We start from the raw sequence: 21,711 nt of genomic DNA on the forward strand, positions 1-21,711 counted from the left end.
AGAATGATAGACTCCTTGCTGGAAGTGATACTGAAATGCCACACAATTTTTAGAGATTGAAACACTTCAGAAAAATATTTAATTTTAGTTTTCATGCCAGTACATTAAAAAAAATCCAGCGATGGAAACACATTTGCTCTTGCTTAAGTGGAAGAGTGTGAGACTCTGAATGCTTTTAAAGCTAAAACATAGGAATTCACTCCGAAATATCTAAATTTAAATTTAATTCAGTATCACTGAGGAGGTCAGCACTCTCCAGTATTATTTGTTACAAATTCTTAATCAGTTTGTTTACTGCATGGAGGTACACTATTGTGAGCTGACCAGACTTCATTTACTTCTCAGTGTTAGAACCACTTATATCAAAGGACAGAAGTTTTTTAACAGAATTGTTTTTCTAAATTTGTGTTGAAATATATCCATTTGAAATGCATACCTACCTAACTTTCATCCAAGAACAGTTGAGCTCAATCTCTACTCTTTAAAGAAAGGGCAAAGAATCCTTTCAAACTACTGCAAAGAACTTCTTGTTGTCCAGAATATTGTACACATAGAATATGACTGCTATCCAAGGAGCATCACAGGTCAAAGTTTCCATGAACAACTAGATGACAAATTGCATTTTTGACCTATTGTCAAAAAATTAGTATCTCTTGTGGGGATGTGTGGTATCTCTAAGAGGACTGGCTTTGATTTTAATGATGGCAACAATTGTGCAGAGAATCCACAGCAGTGTACTTTTAATTCCTCTCAGAGGTAAAATCAGAATTCCACTGCAGAAAATGAATTTACATTAAATCACAAGTTGTGTGTTTGTGGCTAGGAGGAGGAGTGGAGAGAGAAAAATTCTAGGATGCTTTGAATTCATCCCAAAGCAGTAGCTTAGGCTCTCTTTTATATTGTCATATAGTTATCAATGGGGATGTATTCAAGGCAACTTCAGAGTTAACAATAATTTAGGAAAGATAACTTGGAAAGATGAATACATCATGCAGGGTGTAAAACAATGCAATGTTCGTCAGATCACGAGCAGCATTTCTGGTATCTCTGTGATATAATGACCACTTGGCAGATCCCAGGAGATTTCTGGAAAAAGAGGAGTGAAATAGAAGATGAGGAGTAAAGAGCTGTTGTAGCCAGGAAGGACAGGTAAAACAAAACACAGTTATTATCTTAGAAATGCATTATTAATCACACTCCTTTTTTGCCCCCCTGAGATAGGTTGCAGATAAATTTAAATAGCAGGACGAGGAACATTTCCAGTTTTGTCAACTGTAGTGATTTCAGAAAGATACTGAAGTAAGGAATCTCTCCCTCAGGTATATTGCCATATCTTTCCTCACCATTTTCACATATGCCACAACCTGAGCACAGCATAAGTAGCTGGCAATTTTCAAACTTTACAGCCAGTCTTCCTTAAAATTAAATTTTCCAGCTCAAAAGGGGTTATAGTACAAACTTTCTGTGTGTTGAAGTATTTCTGCTGTAAGGTTTCTTTCTTACTTTGAGTATGCTTGAAGTCTTCATTGCTAAAGTGGCCTTATCACACAGATATTTCTTACAGGAAGCATTCATATCAAGTTTTTTTTCTGCAGTGCAAAGCAGAGAATTTTTAGACACGGGGCTTGAAATATTAATTCATTCAGTCAGGAGAAGTTACCTACATTTCTTTTCACTTAAGTCATTCCCTTCCTCTTTAATGCCTCCACATCCACTTCAGGGACAGGTAGCTTAATTTCTATCATCTGTAGCTTTGCAGAGTATTAGCTTTGCTACACATGCCAATGATTGAGCTATACTAGATGTGCTTGAAAAAGCCTGCAACCTACAGTGCTCATTCAGGAAACTGGGAGTGAAGTAAATCCATATGTGTGTTAGGAAGTCAGTGTTCAGATAGGGCTCGTGTCCTCTGGCTCTTGGCGCTATCATGTACAATTCTGCTTTGAAGAACTGCAGCAGTGACAGGATTTTTGGTAACAAAATGTGTAGTATGCTCATAGTTCAACACTGACTTTTTGATGCTTTAAAAGAATGATTTTTTTCATTTGGTTCAATTCAGAACTTTCTTCTATCCTGACAATTTTTAAAGCACTCCTAAATAAAAAAATATTTAAATATTAAACATAATTAAACAGAAAAAAAAAACTAAGATTCTGGGTTAGAATTCAGCTAAAAATGCTGTATATTCTGTAAATTTTGTTTAACATTGTCTGAAAAATGATCGTAATCCAGACAGGTTTTTCACTGAATTCTTTGGCTGCTCCAAAGCACTTAAACAAAAATAACCTCCTATAAAATTCCATCTCTCTTCATCATAGTCTGTGATTCAGAAAGCATCACATTTGTCACAAATTCATGCATAGTCAGCATATATATGAGCTGTCAGATATATGTGATATATACATGCACTAGAACCAGAAACCACAGTGTCTAATCCTATTCCCTTTTACTTGTACAAAACCTAATCATTTCATCTCACAGGAACATAGAAAAGCATATCAGTAGGATTTTAGAGCTTCATTTCCTATACAGTCTGACAACTGGGCCAGCCAGTAGCTGTAATTTTAATGGTTTTGCCATTTTTACCACTGTATTTCAACAGCAATTTACAAAGTAAACACTTACTAACACTAAAAGAAAATCTCTGTTTAAACACCTGAAACATTTAAGGGAATACGTAGAATTAATAGAGATATAAAATGGAGTGAGATGGCATTTTCTAGTTGTTACAGCTAAAGTGTTGGCTGTATGATGCTAGTTCTTCTAGGCTGTTCTTCATGAGATGTTCCTCAGAAATTCAATCTTAATTTTGCAAGAATATTAAATAGTATTTACACTTACATTTGTAATACTGTGCCTTTTCAAGGTAAATATTCATATATTTATGTTACTTTTCTTGTGTTATAGTAACAGTACATGAAAGTATGTGGCTTCAGTTGGCTACCCATAGCTTTAAGACTTTACCACTCATTACAGGTACCATGCCCAAGAGATTAGCTAAAATATCCTGAATTTCCTGTGTTCATTTAGGTGGTAATTTCTGAAAAATTTCTCAGGAAACACTGTTCTGTTTCCTGATTGCCCATTTTTTCTACCAGTCCAGGTAAATTAAGGTAGCAGTCATTCAAGTGGTCTGAGGGAAATTTTTCAGTGGGAGATACTTGGTCTTACTGTCCCAGTACAGTCTCCTCACACTCAGCTGAAAGCAGAAAATGATATATGCTGTACCTTGGCCAATGCTCAGCACTCAGCGGATGGAGAGACTGCAGTCTCATGTGTCAGAGCAGACAACTGTCTTAAGGGTGGGTACTCTCAAGCTGTGGTTACAATTTTAACTTAATCAGCCTTCCTGGAAATGAATCATAGTCCCTTTGAGGATGCAGGTTGCTCCTGCTCATGCCCTGGTGTACAGAGCAGCTGCCATTGAATCATTTTCATCAGCCACTCCTTCACGTTAAGCTTAATTTGCTGGCTATAAAATTGGTAAGAAAGTACTCCCTCCCAGCTCTCTTGCTGATACTTCCTTTTTTTAAAATACTGCACAGTATTTTTCAAACTGTATTATGGTTTGATTAAATTGATTTAACCAATGACCTCTACTTATTTATCTCCTGATTAGCTTTAAAAGTGAAATTTGATTCACAGTTCCTCTAAAGCAACAGAGAGGTAACTTAAAGGTCTGCCTAATGTTACTTATATCATTACTTTTTTACTACTTGGTTTCCTTCTTGTTTCTTGTTACCTACTGATCAGTGTGCATCTTTCCAAAACCTAATTTTATTTCTTTAAATCTCAAACTACCAATATATGAAACAAGTATAATGAATCATCCCATATCAAGCCGATGATGCTTAATTGTGCTTGTACACATTTGAGTTTCTCAGATGAAAACAGTGTGCTGTCTCTACTGTTATTCTGAACTTTGCAAGCAAAATACAGTTTTCTTGTCCAGGTCTACTGCAAATACAAACTATTTTCATTAGTTCTGCTGCATGCACACAAAACTGATCAAAATGATAGAAGAATCAGGTCCAGAATACTGAAAAACTAAGATAATTTTAATCGCTTGAAATATAATATTATTGTAACAGTAATGGCAAAGACATTTGACAGGTGTAGAGAAGATCAAGCTTAGATCAAGCTTCTTTTTGTTTCAAATGACTAATCAGAGAAATTCCTCTGAACTTCCAGAGTCAAGTAGCAGTTGCATCCATTTCCAATTACTTGATTTCTTTCTTTCTTTTTTTTTTTTTTTTTTTGAATTAGGAACAGAAGCTTCTGGTTCAAACTGAAAACATGTCTCAGTGTGCTTGGAAGTCATCCAAATAGCATCTGCCACAGTATTTTGTCTATTTCTAAACGTTTTTCTTTTCATGATAAATTTGTACGGTATGCTACAATTAAATGCACTTCCTATGGAGCATCAAGGAAGTCTGGCTGTCTCTTTGGATAACTTTTTCAGACTATTTAACACCATCTTGTCCGTTTTACATAATACATAATAGATATAGCGATATACAACATTTCACCTATGTGTTTTGGTATGTTTCTGTAAATAAATACTTATTAAAAATAGATTTCAAAAGTAAAGTTTCAGCACACTGATTGAAACTGTAGAGCAGTGCTACTTAGACACCTTTACAGTATATTCTTTATAATATAATGTTTCACACATCACACTTTCTCATTTAGAAGGTGCAAAAGATAACCTTCTCTGCTTCAAAACCTCTTGTTCTTCTGTTACAAAATAAAGCCTTCCAGCCAAAACTTATTTGTACATCAAAACAGGAGATACAGCAAGGGTCTTGCTTTATGTAATTCCATTTTCTATGGCAAGAGTGACTGCTGAAATTATTTAAAACAATTAATTGTTCCAATTTCAGTCACTTATGCATAACCCCCTGGGAAGGAAAAGCGAGGGGTTACTACTCTGTTTAAGAAAAGGGCCATCGATGTGCCATTTGGTGGCACGGGCCGCCGGTGCCCTGCCACTGCGGCAGCAGTGGCTCTTCATTCCCGATGGCCATTCCCGATGGCCATTCCCGATGGTCCCGGTGCTGGCAGGTCCCCGTCACCTCGCCAGCCGGCTTGAGGAGCGTCTGGCGAGCAGGCCGGGCCCGGCCGATGTAACACTGTTTGTAATGAGAAATCTAAACAGGGAATGGCAGCGAGGCATGACAGGAATGTGTTTCCATTGGAGAAGCCCGTGCAGAGAAAAAGCATAAGCAAAGCCATGTCCAGAAGGCCTTTCAGCTGGCCAGCACGGAAGACTGATGTTATTGTACACGGGCTGTCACGCTGCCAGCCCTCCCTCACGGGTTTGTTTTCTCTCATGCTCTCCCTCTCCCTCTCCCTCTCCCCTCTCCGCCGCCTTCCTCCCGGGGCCGGCTGTTTGCTCAGGTGGACAGTGACACCGTTTGGAACGAGCTGCACTCGGCCGGGGCGGCACGCATGGCGGTGGGCTGTGTCATCGAGCTGGCGGCCCGCGTGGCCTCCCGGGAGCTGAAGGTGAGGTCCGGGCCGCGCCGTGGGTGGGAGCGCCGGGCGGGCCGGGAGCGCGGGGGGCTCCGGGGCGGCGGTGTTCCAGCGCTCGGCTCCGGGGAGGGCGGCGGGACCGGAGCCGGGAGCGCGTCCGCGAAGGTGTGGCAGTGCGGGAGCGGCAGCGGCCCGCGCTGCTGCCAGCGCTGCGGAGCTGCAGCCCGAGGTGAACGTAGTGCACATCTCCGGCCAGTGGCCGCGGCTCCCCCTTTGAAGTCAAGTTTTATTTGTTTTTTGTTTTTAAAAATGTGGTTGTTGAGTCACGTGCGCAGCCTCAGGATACCACCCAGCGAGAGGGGAGGCGAGGCGGCGATGGGCAGGCGGTGCCCGGCTGCCAGCCCGCCCGTGCCACTGCTCCTCCCGGGCCCCTTCCCGCTCCTGCCTCCGTGCCGCCGGATCTGCGAGGCATGATGTACGAAACCCAAATTATCCCCAGTCTAAACAATTTATAAAAGCTCCAGACCTGACAGACTTTGACATTTTATTTGGTATTTTAACAGCCCTATTTAAAGGTACACCATATGCAGGCAGAGTGCAGGCTTGCCCCAATAAACATTGTTGGAGCTAACATGTCTCCTTAATGAAACTGTTTATTCGCTTTCCAGTCCGCATACTAATGGATTCAGTCCTATTTCCAGAATCAAGGTGGAAATAAATATTTTTAAATTAACACTGCATGGTGATTTTTTTAAATTACAAATTCTATTTGGAAAATTTTCTTCCTGTATATTTCTCTTATTTCAATCAAAATATGTTAGGCACCTATTTGGGAATGGGTACATATACCCTGATACATTCTGTATCTATCTAAATATATACATGAATATATGTACCCATTCCCAAATAGGTGCTAACATAGTCAGGTGAAATTCAAGACTATAGCTCTGAAATAGTAAAATGTAGTTTTATGTTTTTATGTTTATCTGAATTTTTATGTTCAGGTACTGAAATCGTTAGCCAGGTATCACACAGAACGTACAAATTTTGAAATCTCAGATCCAGGGGCAGGGTGCATTATATGGGATCCTGTTGTGTATCCTTTCTTATAGGTTCTTCAGCCCTTTTAAGATTTTTTTGGTCATAGTAAGATATGTAACTCTCTATGCATTGTTCCACACACAGGAATAATGAATGTGAAGAAGCATTTTTTAGCTATCTCTTATCTTTAGAAACTGTAGGACACACACCAGTGTCTAAGGCAATTTAAAAGCAAGTTTTGGTAAAAATACTGAGATACATCCTGTGTGCACTTGACATGAGCGAGGTCCACTGCAGAATCTTGACCACTTACCTCTGTACATTTGTGATGTGTCTCACATCACATGAATGCTCTTGCTTAAATGCGTGTGATGGGCATCTGAAAAGAATCATCAGCCATTGTGAGACTTCTCTTGCTACTGGTGTTGCAGAAGTCTGTAAACAAATGTTTTATATTTAGTACTAGGTATTCTACATTTAGATCTAGTTTGTCGTTTAATGTAACATTATTGTTGACCCTAAATAGAATATTTTTCTACAATGCAGAGAACTGAAGTCTCATGCAACTTGCAAGTTGAGACATAGGAAAGGCAATATTTCAATAGACCCAGTAGCTGATTTAAACCAAATCTTCAGAAAAACAGAAATGGAAGGGATTTGCTGTGAAAGAGAATTGTGAATATTCCTGCCATTCCTTATAGGTGTTTATCTAACCTGCTCCTAGACTTCCAGCATGAAGCCCAGTGATTTACATGCCTCTATGGCATCTGTATGAACTATCAATCTGCATGTGGTATTATTCATTCAAGGCTATGGAAAGGTTATTAATGCCTGACTGTCAGTAGGAGAGCATGTTAGCAGGAGTTCTGTAAGTGCAACAGTCCTGACATTAGCTATTTTAGCACAGTCATCCTGTGTGCATTGTCACTGCATCCATTCAAACCCAGGGTTTGCTACCAAGTTGCTCTCAATACTCTCGTGTCGTAAATTGCACTCGGGAGGGTTTTGCAGTTGTTTCTGGAGTTCTTTACAATCTCCATATGACTGTAGACCCATATGAGTCTGTGTGTTCCAGTCTACGCTTTTACTTGTTCATTTTCCATCTTCCTGCATTTTATCTGTAGAAAAATAAGTTGATCAGCTGTTTCTGTTAGGGAAAATACCAATTTTGTGGTGTGCTTTTGAAAATCTAAGGGAAAGAAGATGAACTTGACCACTTTCATGTGCATTCATTGAGCAGATATGCATGTGAGGCAACCATTTGGGGGCTGTACTGTGAGCACTGAGTGGGAGGATTGAGCTCTGATGGGAGTCTAGAATGAACTGCTACAGTCTCAGAATTTTTGGATGGCAAAAAAAACACCTTCCAAGAATTGCATGCAAACTATAACAGCTCTACAGCATGTTAACAGCAAGATGAGTGCAGTAGAGAAGCACACCATAGTAGTTCTCTGGGTGTTTACCACTGTAGATTGCTATCAGATGGTGTACTGGCAGTTTGGCATCAATTCAATCGATTTAAACCCCACGTTTTTTTACAGCAGTGCTGGGCTAGAGTGTGGAAACAAGCATCAAGTGCCCTGTATGGATGGGGATCTGACATATAAAGTTTATTTCAGGAAGGACAGGACATTTCAATGTCTATGCTTATTCCATGGTCCCTACTGATATTGTTTGCTATGGCACAAAGTGATAGTAGTTGGTTGCAGCTATGTTGCTAAGAAAAGAGATGAGACTGAAAAATAAACCATGAAAGTCTGTAGAACAATTGGGAGATTCATTACAGAGGTGGGTATGAGACAAACTCATATACAAGGCAAAAAGTTCTTTATTTTGAATTTCCTGAGATATCAGTCCCATTGCACACAAGTCTCATTGAGAACAGCAAGATGTTGTTCATCTGATTTGGACAGTGTTCAAAAACTGACAAGGAATTAAGAGGAATTCTCTTTGCTGTAGTTCAAACCCCTTGTGAGACATCAGATTTCTTTGATCTCCTTGATCACTGGGAAAAACATCAGTATGGCAGTACTGGGGATGTAAAACAATAGCCACAATAGTAATTAACAGTGGTGTGGGTTTTTCAGGGGAGGTGGGTGTGGGGTTTTTGGGGGGTTTTTGTTGGTTTGTTGTTGTTGTTGTTTTGCTTGTTTGTGTTTTGTTTTTATTTTTTAAAATTTAGATAAATTGTTGCTTCTCTGGGAAGTCTTAATCTGGATTTTTTTTTAAATTTAATTATATACAATCATTAAAGCATTCTGTGGATCTGCTTAATAATATAATAAGCAGTCTTTCATATCCATTTTATACACTTTTGAGGTAGCATTTAATAGAGAATAAAGAATCACACCACTACTGAAATATATAGTACTGTAAATGTGATGTTATACTGAGTCAAATGCTATGCTTTTCCTTTTTTCATTAATTTTTTTACATGTCTGATGATGTGCTCTTGGCAATTTTACAATAGGAGATAAGACTAATTATTGCATGAAGGTTACCTTTTTTGAGCTGTTTATAAATAGGAAAGCTGCTGATGCACAATGAGGTATTTATGTTATGTGGAATCAGAGCCACACCTCTCCTGTCTGTTTTTATAAATCTATGTTTGGTCATTTCTCATTTCCCAAACAGATTTATGTCAAAAACTTCTAATAGTCTGCTGCCTGATTTTTAGAAGAGGGGAGTATGTGGATCTGAATGAATAGAATTCCACCACAGTCCTTAGCTGTGTCCAATAAATAATTTTATCAGATAAGAGAAGTCCTATGATACATTCCTTAGTGCTTGTGGAAGAAATAGAGGTGGTGCCCAGCATATGATTTCTTGCATGCAGTGTATCTCATGAACCTGGAAATCATTGTCTCTAGCCTCTGCTTTATAACCTCACCTTCAGAAAGAGGGCCCAAAAAGATGCAGACAGAGAGCATTTATTTCCTGGAAGTGTCTCCTGAGGCTCTCATTGCTCCCCTTCTTTGCTGCAGGATGTGGCACTGTAAGGTGCTGTCCTGCCCTCCCTTCTCCTTTAGTGCCCGGCCCTGTGCTTCCCTCACATCCATTGTGATGCTCAGCTCAGTGCACCTCCCCTCCCTGCTGCTTCCCTCACAAGCAGCTGTGCACCAGGAGACTCTTCCCTTGCCTCTGCATCTGTCCTACACAGCAGGCACGTCCCTCCTGCTGCCCAGCTGGACAAGTACAGAGGTTCTCCAAACCACACATTAGACAAGTCTTGGAGAAAAATAAGGAGAGTTTCTGCATCTGTGGTCTTTTGATTAGTATGATCAGATTTCATTAGTAACTGTTAGAATTTGCAAAGAATCTTATCTTTAGGACTTAGCTTGTGAAATTGTTTTTTTTTTTATTTTTCCTGAAAGAGTTTAAGTTGCTGATATTTTCATTTTGTTAACCAAATTATTCATGTTGATGTTGGCACCTGTTGCCATATATTAGGTGTTTATGAAGTGGTTAATACTACATTTAGAAAGCTGGAATTCAGTTAGGTTAGTATGATAATTTTGCAGTAATGATACTTCATTGAATAATGAAGTCCTCCAAAATGTTATTTGTTCTTGTGGTAGTTGTTTTATTTTGTGTTGCTTTGTGAACATTAAATGTGTTTTAATTTATTTTCTGATAACAAATTGTACATTTCTCTGTCTGTCTGTCCTTAGTATCTTTAAATTGACTGGCAGGAATAAAAATTATACAGGTGAAAAATATAATTTAAAAAGAGTATACCTAGTAAAAAAAGGAATATTGCTGAAACATTTTTCTTCAGCCTCAGATGACCCCTTCAGTACTATTATAAGGTAGGATTAAGTATTTTAAATACAGAATAAGGATTACTGTCTAGTTTACTTTGGATATCCTTTAAATATGTAAATCTTGGTGATGGTAGCACTGTTCTCTATGATAGAAACACGTAGTGCTGTATATTTTTTTAATTTGGCAAACTTGAAACAGAAGACACCTGCACAAAATACTGTCAAGAGATGGTAGGATTTGTGTGATTATTCCCTGCTTAAAAAAAAAAAAAAGTTTGAGTGAATTAGGAAGCAACTTTTCAAAAGAACACTCAAGAAGAAAGGCATATAAGTTAAAAGTATGTCTGAGACTGTCGTGAGTATCTATTTCAGCTGAATCAAGTGAAGCAAAAGCCATTTTTCTACCTTATCATATGTGGGTGTGCATATGCACACACACACACACAAACAAACATGTAAATTTGCCCTGTTGGTAGCTAAGGGTCATTTAACAGAATGAAAGCAATTGAAATGAGTTTCCCCTGAACCAGAATCTGATACATTCCTGGGATTGTTTTTCTGATATGTCAGGTTGAATCAATACCAAAGTAAACCTCCTGAATTTGGTCATTGCTATTCTGGTGTCTTTGTACAATCCATGGATGACTTAAATTGAACTTGAAGCTCTCATTCCAAATAAGCCTGGGTTTTACTGGTCACAAGGCCTTTGTCACCCAGGGCTATGGAGGAATCATCATGTGGTAAGTAGTACTAAACTAGTGGATAAACAGAATTAGCTTAATCAACCTCCTCTTCCCCCCAAGTTCTTAGTTTTCTAGTTTTAAAAGTATTCTAAATAAAAATCTTTCAGCCATATTTCACAGCTTTATTGCTAGGTTTTCTTGCAACAACAACAACAACAAAAATTAACATTCTAAAGATAAAATAATCAAAAAGAGCAGAAAAGAAATGTCTCTCTAGTCCCATAGTGTCCTTCCTCTAGTGGAGCTTTAGGCCAGCAACACAAAACCCCACACAGCTCCTTTGGTTGCCTACAAAAATCTCCTTTCCTGAAATGTCCTCTGTGCCCAGGTGCCTCCTGGACAGTATTTTCTCTTGCAAGCTCTTCCCTACCCTTGTTTATATCTTTTCACCCTCTGCCCTATAAAAATCTCCCTTTGCTTGAAAAAAAATTCCAAGTGATGTGAGACAGCCACAAAAAGAGGCCTTTTTCCACACCTATTCACAGCATTTTGAACAATGCATGCGTGTAAGCAACTAACAAATGAATACTTATTTTACTACTGTTAAAGATATAATTGATAAAAGCTTTCAATCAAAGTTACCAATGAAATCTTTTAGATAGTAGTTTGTATTTGCTTTTATAAAGTTAGAAAAATTGCAAATTTTCATATTAAACCATCTCTTACATACTGTATCCCAGCAATTATGGTTATATTTATAGCTGGATGACTGCTATTATTTCATATAATCAGACAACTTTAATTATATGTGTGGTACATGGCTTACCTCCATGACCACTCTGTACTAAAACTCTTTTGTCTGCTTTCTTCCCCAATATATTTAACACTACTTGTGGCTAAACAGGCTGTCATGGTTGTATCTGAGCTAGTCTGCAAGCACCAGCTTTTCATGTGTGTTTTCTGATGCTATCCACTTAGGCCTTCAGGAAAGCAGACAGGGAGCTCTTTGTTCCCATCAAAGTTAAGTGTTTCATGTCCATTCTGTGTACTCGGCCTCTACTAGCCTCCTCTGCAAGACAAAATAGTATTCCCTCATGTCCATTATTGGTTTTTTGGCAAATCTACATCCTGCTGCTACTGCTGTGTTAAATCACAGGTTCTTGTTCACTGCATTGTAGACCCCTGGGGCCAAGAGCTGACTCCTACTCTGGCCGTATGAGTAGCTTGTAAAATTGTCCCAAACAGGTGCCCAAGGATTGCCTCAGCCTTACACCACTCATTCTCATGCTTACCCTCCCTGATGGATGGCATAGCACATTGAGATTGTGTTACAGCCTGTGGCACTGATCAGAATATGGTTATCTTCTTCCTGGTAGCAGCTGCAAGTGGATTCTTGTAGGCAGCCAAGACTTAAAGCAGCCCTGATGTTTGTTATTGTAGGTCTTGACTATACCACAGAAGGCAGAGGTAAGGATGGCACTAAGGCTACTTTAGGGATTAGACCTGTGAGCTACACTTTATGGACCACTTTTTAAATATAATGAAATTGTTTTTTATATGACTTTATAAGGATACGAGTACGTATGTATATATATATGTAACTCGGGGAATATAAATTCTGACAGGACAAATAGATACATATCTGTATAATGATGTATTATCCATTTCTGTATAATTCTCATTCTGAAACGTGTGCACATTGAAGCAAAATTAGAATCCTTCCATTAAAAACAAGTGCATACCCAAGACTGCCTTGTTTAAGCACTGGTAGTTTTAAGAGTTAACTGCGAGATAGGTTAAGGGATTTAGACAAGTAGAACTTAAAAACTTCCATCACCTAACCTGAGGAGCAAGTTGAGCTTCAAGTGTGAAATTCAGACCCCCAGTTAGTTACCCAGTCTCCATCTAAAATACACAGAGCAGGTGAGGTTGGAAGTGACCTCAGGAGGTCATTCTGTCCACCTCCCTTGCTCAAACACAGCTGCCTAGAGCTAGTTGCCTGTGCATGTCCAGATGGCTTTTGTATATATCCAGGAATGGAGAGTCTGCAACTTTTCTGGGCAAGCCATTGTATTGCTTGGTCACCCACACAGTAAAAGGGTTTTTTCATGTGAAGCCTCTGATCTTTCAGTGCCTATTGCCTCTTGAATAGATGGCAAAGATGTCATTGCTAATTCATACAGAGGTTTACAGCTTAAAATAAAAGAAGACATTCAATTTACAATATTAATTAACAATTTTTTGTGTTTGAATAAAAGCTGAGGAAGAGCATGACTCCAGACCTATTGTTGGAAAATTTAAACTATAAAAATGTGTGTCTATATCAATATCTATTTTATGGACCACATAATCTAATTACACAAAGTGGTGTGGGGAAAAAAAATTACAAATTCATCCCCATGTTCAAGAAGTTGAACCTGAGTCTTCTGCTACTTCAATAAGTGCACTTGGAGTACCTGCTGTGGTTTATTGCTACTTTTTGCATGGCACTGGCTTTTCTTGAAGTCTACAAAAAGCCAGATAATTTTCCTAGGGCAGTACTAGGCTGAAACTACTTTGCACTGCTTTTCAGTGAGGCTTCTCACCATACCTGGAGTACCTGACTGTCCAGGTAACTCTTGGTTCACTTGGAATTTAGGCAGAACAAGCTCCTCAAGACTGTCATGTGAATGGAAGAATCATTCACACCTTGCCACAATGAACACATATTGCCCTAGAGAAAAATGGTCTGCATCTAGTTTTACCTCCTGTGTGGAGGTAATGTAATAGAAACACCAGTGGAACTCTGCAATAGATAGTCACTTCTAAGCCCTGGATTGTCCACTTATGTTATGGTATTGTCTTGAGTACTTGTCTTGGAAAGGTTAGTTGAGAGGCACAGTAGATGCCCAAGCTTGATGTAGACCAACACTGTAATCCAGAACACTAGAGAAAAGGATTAACTTGACCACCAAAGACAAGATGTACACCTCTGTTCTTTGGAGATCAAGCATCCAACTACCTATTTAGACTCATGAAAGAAGAGAATACGTAGCTGACTGTGGAAAAAGACTAACATTTTTCTTAGTTTTTATTAAAGGTACAACTCAGCAGGTTTATCTGCAGTTGATCTTCTGTGTAAATTGAGTCTGGGCAGACTTCTCTTCCTTTGTTGTTCAAATAAGCATAGATTTTAGAATATCTCTATTCAGGCTTTATTCTTAATCCTCAAATTTAAATAAAGGTAATCACATAATGGCACAGACATGAATCGTTTTTCTAATGTTCATGTCTGTCAGTCAGTTTTATGTTCTGTCTGCTTATAAAGGTGTCTGTATCCTAGTATAAATAAGGCTCTGTACAAAAACGCTTTGAATTTATGTGTGTTGGCTTCATTTTCAACATATTGCTGTGTTAGTCTTTCTATCTTTAAAGCAGATTTTTGCTTTTCCATCTACTGTTCTACTGTCTACTGAACTTACTGTCTGGTATTTAAAATTGCCTAAATAGAAAAAAAAAAATTAATGTTACATTGTAGTAGTGTATGCTGTGTTCATGCAAAGTTTGAAGGTAGGAGAAATTAAGTGTTTTATCAACTGCACAAAAAATGCCAGTAATTCTGTATGGTAATTAGTTTTCAGTGTTTGGTATAATTCAACTATGTATTTTATCATCAGTGTAATATATGCACAGTATTTCTTAAAATACTCAGTATTTCTTAAAATAAGAAAGTTTCCTATGTGAATACTGAACCTTTTGTGATGTATAAAACTCATAAAAAGTGGTCACAACCCTGTTGTGAATATTCTGTCTGCTGGTGGGGAACTGTAATAGTTAAGCTCCGATTCCAGAAATTACCTAGATGTAATAAAACAGGGCTTCCAAAGAGTCTCAGCAAAGGGAACAGAAGAGAAGCCTACACTGGAACTGTCATATTGTCAAAAACAGCAGTGCTGATATTTTCTGTCTCTATATTGCCCCATGAAATCCTCCTAGAGATAATCATCTTAATTATATTGATCTTTTGGGAATACTGATAAAGTTAGATGATAATGAGCTGTTAGCTGAGCAGGGGCAGCTGTAAGCCTTTCATGGACTTCTTCCAAATTCCTAAAAATATCGAGAGAAGAAAATGCAGGTAGCATCATGCTCTTTCTCTAGTAATACTCTCTTTGCTGAGTCTTTTTTCAGCTCATTATCCCGACATTTATCAGCATACTTTTTTTTTTTCATAAAGTCTACAAAAGAGTTTTTTGCCAAATTCTCCTCTAAGTCATGTTTTGTGTGAGAAGAAATGTTTAAAAATCCTCAGAAGGATAGGGAATACAGTTTTAGCTAAGAATCCAAAGCTGGTTTAGTTCTGCAAATTAGTGCAGTACATAATGCTTTTTTTTTTTTTTTCTGGTGTGCTTGATCTATAAGAAATTTATATCCCATCTCCAGGAATGCCTGCATGAATACTAACATATAATTTTTGTGCCTTTAATTATTGGGTTGTTGTGTTTTGTTTGTTTGGGTTTGTATTTTTAGTTTGGACACAATGCAAAATAAGTCATGATGTCAAATCCCTCAGATTCTTTAAATGGTGCCCAGAAGAACCACTGTTACACATGCACTCCCTTGGTATTCTACTTTAATTTTACTGTACTCTGATAGAACTTTGGCCATGCTCCACAAAACTTGGCAGCTGTCTGCTTGGATTACATCTAGCAGCAAATTAAATAAGACAACATGGTAGTATTTGTTTATAAATGAATGCCAGTGAAGCAACATAGGTAGACAATTCCACAGGTACACACAAGCCCTGCATTCATATTATTGTAAATAACAGATTCACAGGAACCAATGTAACTATTAACTGCCATGTTCCTCTGTATTTACACTATTGTGAGTGAAAGTTTAATTATTGTTATGTTTTTCTCAGGTAAGAGAAGACTGAAACATTTATATTTATCAAGTTTTATTATATAAAGCTGGAATACTTTAATATTGATGAATAAAATACAGAAGTATTACAAACTTTTTCTTCCTGTCCCCTCCTCTCTGAGAACACAATGCTTGATTGGTCATGCAGGCATACATACACATCCCATATTTGTGTGAAGCTGTGTGAAAATACAAGATATCTCATGGGCAGATATCTCACATACAGATTATAATTTCTTATTTTTATGTATATGGTAATTGTCTTACCCACTGTGGAAGGATGGAAATTCCGTTTTTCTTTTATCTTCAGTGACTCCAGAGGTAAAAAATTCCTTTGGTCATCACTGATCCTAGTGCTGTACTTTATGAAATGTACATAAAGTTCCAGAAAGTGTGTTAGAAATTGACTTCAGGGAATCTATTAACTTGCAAGCATGGCAGGCTCCCAAGTGTAATTTATGGTTTGCAGAAATATGGGATGTTCATTGTCATCCTTTTTCTACTGTTAGAAATTATGTGTGTGTGTGGGTCTGAATTTATCATTTAGTCTATACAGAGGTAAGGTCAACTATGGCTAAGCATGTAAAATATATACCTTAAGCTACTTCTGTTTTGAAGCATCTCAAGACAGAGCAAATTAAGATTACGTGATTTTAGATGACCTTAATTTTAAATGTGAATTCTAAACAGCAGAATTCATAACAGGGCTTTCTCATCCTGGCTTTTTCCTTCTCTTTAGATCATGTTGTGTGCATATGTATGTATCTGTGCATATGCGTGTTTTTATATAGCTTATTTGCCACTATTCTCAACAATTATTTCTGGCAGTACTATGAAAGTGTGATTGGATAGAAAAAGTGCTCAAGAAGCTCTAATAGATTTCAATCCCATCTGCCTGCTGCTCTGTTTTGCTCTGAGTCAAGTATTTTTTCAAGCTGATAATTGAAAACCTATCTTGTTCTTACAGAATGGCTTTGCTGTTGTAAGGCCCCCAGGCCATCATGCTGAAGAATCAACAGCCATGTAAGTACCAGGGAATATTGCCCATCTTGGAGCACTAAGGTTACTGGCAATCACCTGCATTGTGCATGTCTCTGAAGAACTGTAATTGCTAGCAGATGACTGAAAAGGCTTTCTAGGTACTCCCAGAAGCAGATTTATGGCCTCAGAGATCATATAGCATTTTTTAAAATGCTCTGAACATTATTTATAGCTGTTTTCCTGACTGATTTGCTTTCTTATTTCTGTTCTTCTCTATTCCACAGGGGGTTCTGCTTTTTTAATTCGATTGCAATTACTGCCAAATACTTGAGAGACAAGCTAAATATAGGCAAGATATTGATTGTAGATCTGGTATGTATTCTTGGCAAGCATCACACTCAAAGTGCATCTAGATGAAAGATAATGAATTTGTATTAATAAGTCGGACTTTCCTGCTTTTAATACCTACAAGTTATAAAGGTGTGCATTTCCTCTGATTTTGGGAAATCATTAAAGCCAGGATGGCAGTACTGAAGCTATAAACATCTATGTTTCACTTTAATGGTGTTAACTGCAATTTAATGAGAAGAAGGCACAGATCAGGGCAACTTTTATGGTCCTTAAATGAATTGATACTTCCACTGTTAAAATAACCCTACAGAACCCAAGTTTACTTTTCCCTACAGAATAGAAACTTTAAGTAGTCAGATATTCTTTAAAGAATGTTGTTGCATTGGTAACAAAATTGACCACTTTCCCCAGTTCGCTATGATTTGACTTGTTGTGTAGCTTTGATATTATTAAACAAATTGACGGATCATTCCCCCCAAGAAGTTTTCTAGTCATATATTCCAGGTTTTGGTGGTTCCCTGAAGAAAACCTATGTGATTAAAAATCCATTTCATTGGATTAGTCTTGTATTTTAATAGAAGGCATTTTTACACAATACTTAATACATTTAACAAATGGATTATTTAAATGCAGATGACATTTGGCATGTTGGCTATATTATTTTCATGAATAATGAATTGGAGCTCTGCCTTGCACTCAAAGGATCAGCCCAACGCACAGCCCAAGGAAAGTTGAATGCTGATTTATGAGCACCATTTTTGTTTTCCTACAGTTCATGACGAGGTGTAATAGGGTGTCTGACAAAGCATAGACAGGAAATGAACCCTGGCATCAAAACCTAACCTGTTACATCTGCACTTAATTAATTTTTGCAGGTGATAAAAGATTTAAAGACAAAATATGTTAAAGGGTTTTTGAAGTGCAGGGCTTAATAGTCTAAATCTTGTTCATATCTGCACTCATAATTAAATCTTATTGTGGAGTCATGGCCTTACCATCTAGCACTTTTGTTCAGTTAAATATGCGTACTGACTGTTGAAGAGAAGCAGAGAAAGGGGGAGTGTGGGAGAAGGAATGGTAAGTGAAAAATGAGTGGCAGACTAAGTATATGTGTAGGTTAAATATTCCTAGAATGTTTTTGAAATATTTCTCAGATTGTTCTACTGTCATTTAGAAACATAATTATAAGCTGCCAGAAACTATTTTTCTGAAAAATTCATTTCTACTATATGTTATGTCTGTTTGCTGACTTGAATCTTTCAGTTCATTGCTGTAAATTCTGGTGAAAAGTGAACTCTGTTTATTCTCACTTTTTAATAGGAAAAGTCTACTCAAAGTTTGTGAATGTTTTTAAGTCTTTTTGCCTGTAAATGTTATATTTGCCTCGTTGAGAAAAAAATATCAAAACACTTCACTGGGATGTACTTAGCCAATAAGCACTTAGAAATTCAGCTTCAGTTTTTCAAGGCAAGGTTAAACGTGCAAATCATTACCTATGCAAATGATTACCTGCGAAGTTGCCTATCTTTACCCAGGAAAGAAGATAGGGAATTTTCAGCCTTTCTGCAACTGTCCCATTGACCAGAATAACTCAGCGGGTGAAAAGGAAGAAATATATGGCTGACACAGATGACTTCATTCTTGGAGCAGTTGCAGTCCAGTCCCTAGTCTGCTCCATGATCAGAGCAATGATGTACAAAAATTCATATGGAAAATTTCTTATGCATGCAAACTATGGATAAATCACAGGCCAAACTGAATGAATGAACAAGTTAATAGTGACACCTTTATTCCCACCAACAGAGTTTGGGGCATCTGAAGGAAAGAATGGAATTACAGATGTTAGACTTGAAATTAACCTTTAAGATTATATTTTGATAGTGACTAGCACAGCAGGACCTCATGCAAGTTGGCAGCTATACATGTTACTACAATATAAATATTAAAAAGTAATATCCAATCCCACACACTAAAGTGTACTCTAGTTACAAATTAAGTGTAGTCTTCATAGCTGCTACATGTCTTCATATATAAGTTCTTAACTTTGTACTTTTCAATCTTCCCTTCATCTATTTAGTCTATTTATATAGTAAAATAAAAGACCTATCTGACAGGATTTTTTTCCTCATTCCACCATTTGCATAAATCTCTGGTTTTGAACTGAGTTAGATACCCTGAATACATTTGATCTACTAAGGGCAGAATACAAACTCATTTCCCTCATGCTAGCATCCACAGTCTTAAAGAACACATTCCTTTGTCTAAACAGAGACGTTACTGTCCTTCAAAAAAGAGCTCTTAGTGAAATCAAAGTTTAAACAAGAAAGCTAGCTTGAGATTTGAATAATTTTTTTAAAAGTAATAAAAAAATCTCTATCCGCCTTTAACACTTTTCCTTCTGTTTTAGAAACTGTAACAGAAAGAATATATCTAAAGCCCCACATATGTATGGAAAAGAAAGACTAATTAAAATAACAAAGTGAAGTCCTATTGTGTCCCTACAGAGCTATCTATATGACCAGCATAGCTTGTCAGGTTGTTGAAATCTTCATTCCAGGATCATCCATACTTGCGTTTATGTTAGTAGGATTTGAGTCTATTTTGGAGTAAACCAATTAACTCTGTCACAGGTGAAGACTGAATGGGGTTCTGGGATTAGTCTGCATGTCAGATTTTAATTCATTTGCCAGTCAGAACCATCTAACACTAGACTGGCTGCCTTGAAATCTTCAACAGCCTCATATAGAGTGTTCTCTTTTGCACATCTCACGTGTTACATTTAACCTTGGTATTAAGTCACAGCTCGGCTGTAACTCCATCTGTGTGTTGTTTCAAGTACTTTCAACACAGAAAAGAAATTAAATTGTTATAATACTACCCTACAGAGGTCCCAGAGGAGGTCCAAGTCAAGCACAATGCAGTACAAGTAAGACTCAATCAATGTAGAGAGTTCTGAACAATGTGGGTGAAACTCATGGGCTGCTTCAGCTGGCAAGGAGGGCAAGCAATGTTTAGTGCTTGCTGTGCTATTGGCAGTTCACACCTTGAGGTACAACTTGAGTCCTCCTGGAGTAGGCATAGTGAGGAGAATGTGACTTCTGTTGCAGAGACACTAAATTGGATTTAGACCTCAGTACATTTGTAAACCAAATACAGACTGGTGACAGTGACAGTGTTGCCATTCAGCATACTTCATCTGTCCTCCTTAATTCTCTAAATCAGAAATTTGGGATGTCTTAAAGGAGGAAAATAAAAAATGTCTATAACTTTTCAGCTTCTTAGAAATGCCAGTGAAGAAACATTTTTTTAAACTTTTCTTTTACTGAAAGACAAGTGTATTTTCCATTATCACTTGTAAAATTTTTGAGTGTCTAACCACATAGAATAGTAGTGAACTGTGAAAACAAACTAAAAAAAAAAAAGGAAATGTCTGCATCATCAGCCTTTGTTTTATAGATATACTGTCAGCATTTCTTTGCCAGCCTTTTATTTAAAGACAGAATTTTATTCACTGTCATTATATAATGTTTGAAATATGGAGACTGACCAAGGTCACTCCTTGATTGTGGAAGGCACCATCCTATCTGCCAGATGATTTAATAGCTAATGAGATCATATTCCTATGTCTTCAACTGTTGCCGTCATGATTTTGCAAAAATGAAGTATGAAGTCCTTTCTGCATCTGGCATCTCTTTTGATGTGGATCTAACTGCTGAGGGACTGAACAGAACTGAATGTTTCAAGAAAGCCAATTTACTCAGCTGGTCGCAGAGCCTTTGACCTCAATAGTGGAACTTGGCAAATCAATGAATACTCTTATGTTTAGTGTTCTGTCAAGAATTGTGAAAAAGCTCTGTAAACCATAGATCCTTCTGCAAAATACTAGTTTGTAGTTTAAACATTAGTCTTTCTTCAGAGGCCAATGAGGCTAGTTAATTAAGCCTGAGGGGTTATGAACTGTTGGCAGTTAATAAGTCATAAAATTCCTCCATAAAACAGGATGCTAGATTCCATCACTGAGGCAAGGAGTACAAAGAGCCGGTGTATAAATATCTAATTGTACAAAAGGACTGGGATTTCTCAATGACTGCTCATCTGGAGTCTCCAGGGCACGCTCACTATGGTTTCCTGATTTTTAGAAGCCAGTTTAAAAAATGAGTGCATTAAAGAGTAATTTGCCTGAAAGTTCAGGAAGTATGGGGTGGTGAAGGGAGGGGGAAAGGGAAAGACAAAAGGAGGGCAAGGGAGAGGGAGAGAAACTGAGAGAGAGAGAGAGAGAGAAAGAGAGGAGGGGGGTGTAAAAGAAAGCAGAACTAAGCTCTCCACACTGAGTTGGACATTATTACATTTGTCATCTGTTTTCTTTCTCCTTTAGGATGTTCACCATGGCAACGGTACACAGCAGGCTTTTTATGCTGACCCCAGCATCCTGTATGTTTCCCTCCATCGCTATGATGAAGGCAACTTCTTCCCCGGCAGTGGAGCCCCAAATGAGGTTAGGTTTATTTCTT

General features: G+C 37.8%; 1 protein-coding gene across 18 annotated transcripts in view; it reads left to right on the top strand.

Annotated features, from left to right (window-relative positions):
* The window catches only part of HDAC9 (histone deacetylase 9), a 452,594-nt gene that overhangs the window by 333,630 nt on the left and 97,253 nt on the right, over positions 1-21,711 (top strand). For all 18 annotated transcript variants that reach the window (XM_064411632.1, XM_064411622.1, XM_064411704.1 and 15 more), the window contains 4 exons: positions 5,401-5,508; positions 16,836-16,891; positions 17,134-17,221; positions 21,576-21,695. In XM_064411632.1, the coding sequence (XP_064267702.1) occupies positions 5,401-5,508; positions 16,836-16,891; positions 17,134-17,221; positions 21,576-21,695 (372 nt within the window). The remainder of the gene's footprint in view (positions 1-5,400; positions 5,509-16,835; positions 16,892-17,133; positions 17,222-21,575; positions 21,696-21,711) is intronic.

The sequence above is a fragment of the Passer domesticus genome, chromosome 1, assembly GCF_036417665.1.
Source record: "Passer domesticus isolate bPasDom1 chromosome 1, bPasDom1.hap1, whole genome shotgun sequence".
Lineage (NCBI taxonomy): Eukaryota > Metazoa > Chordata > Aves > Passeriformes > Passeridae > Passer > Passer domesticus.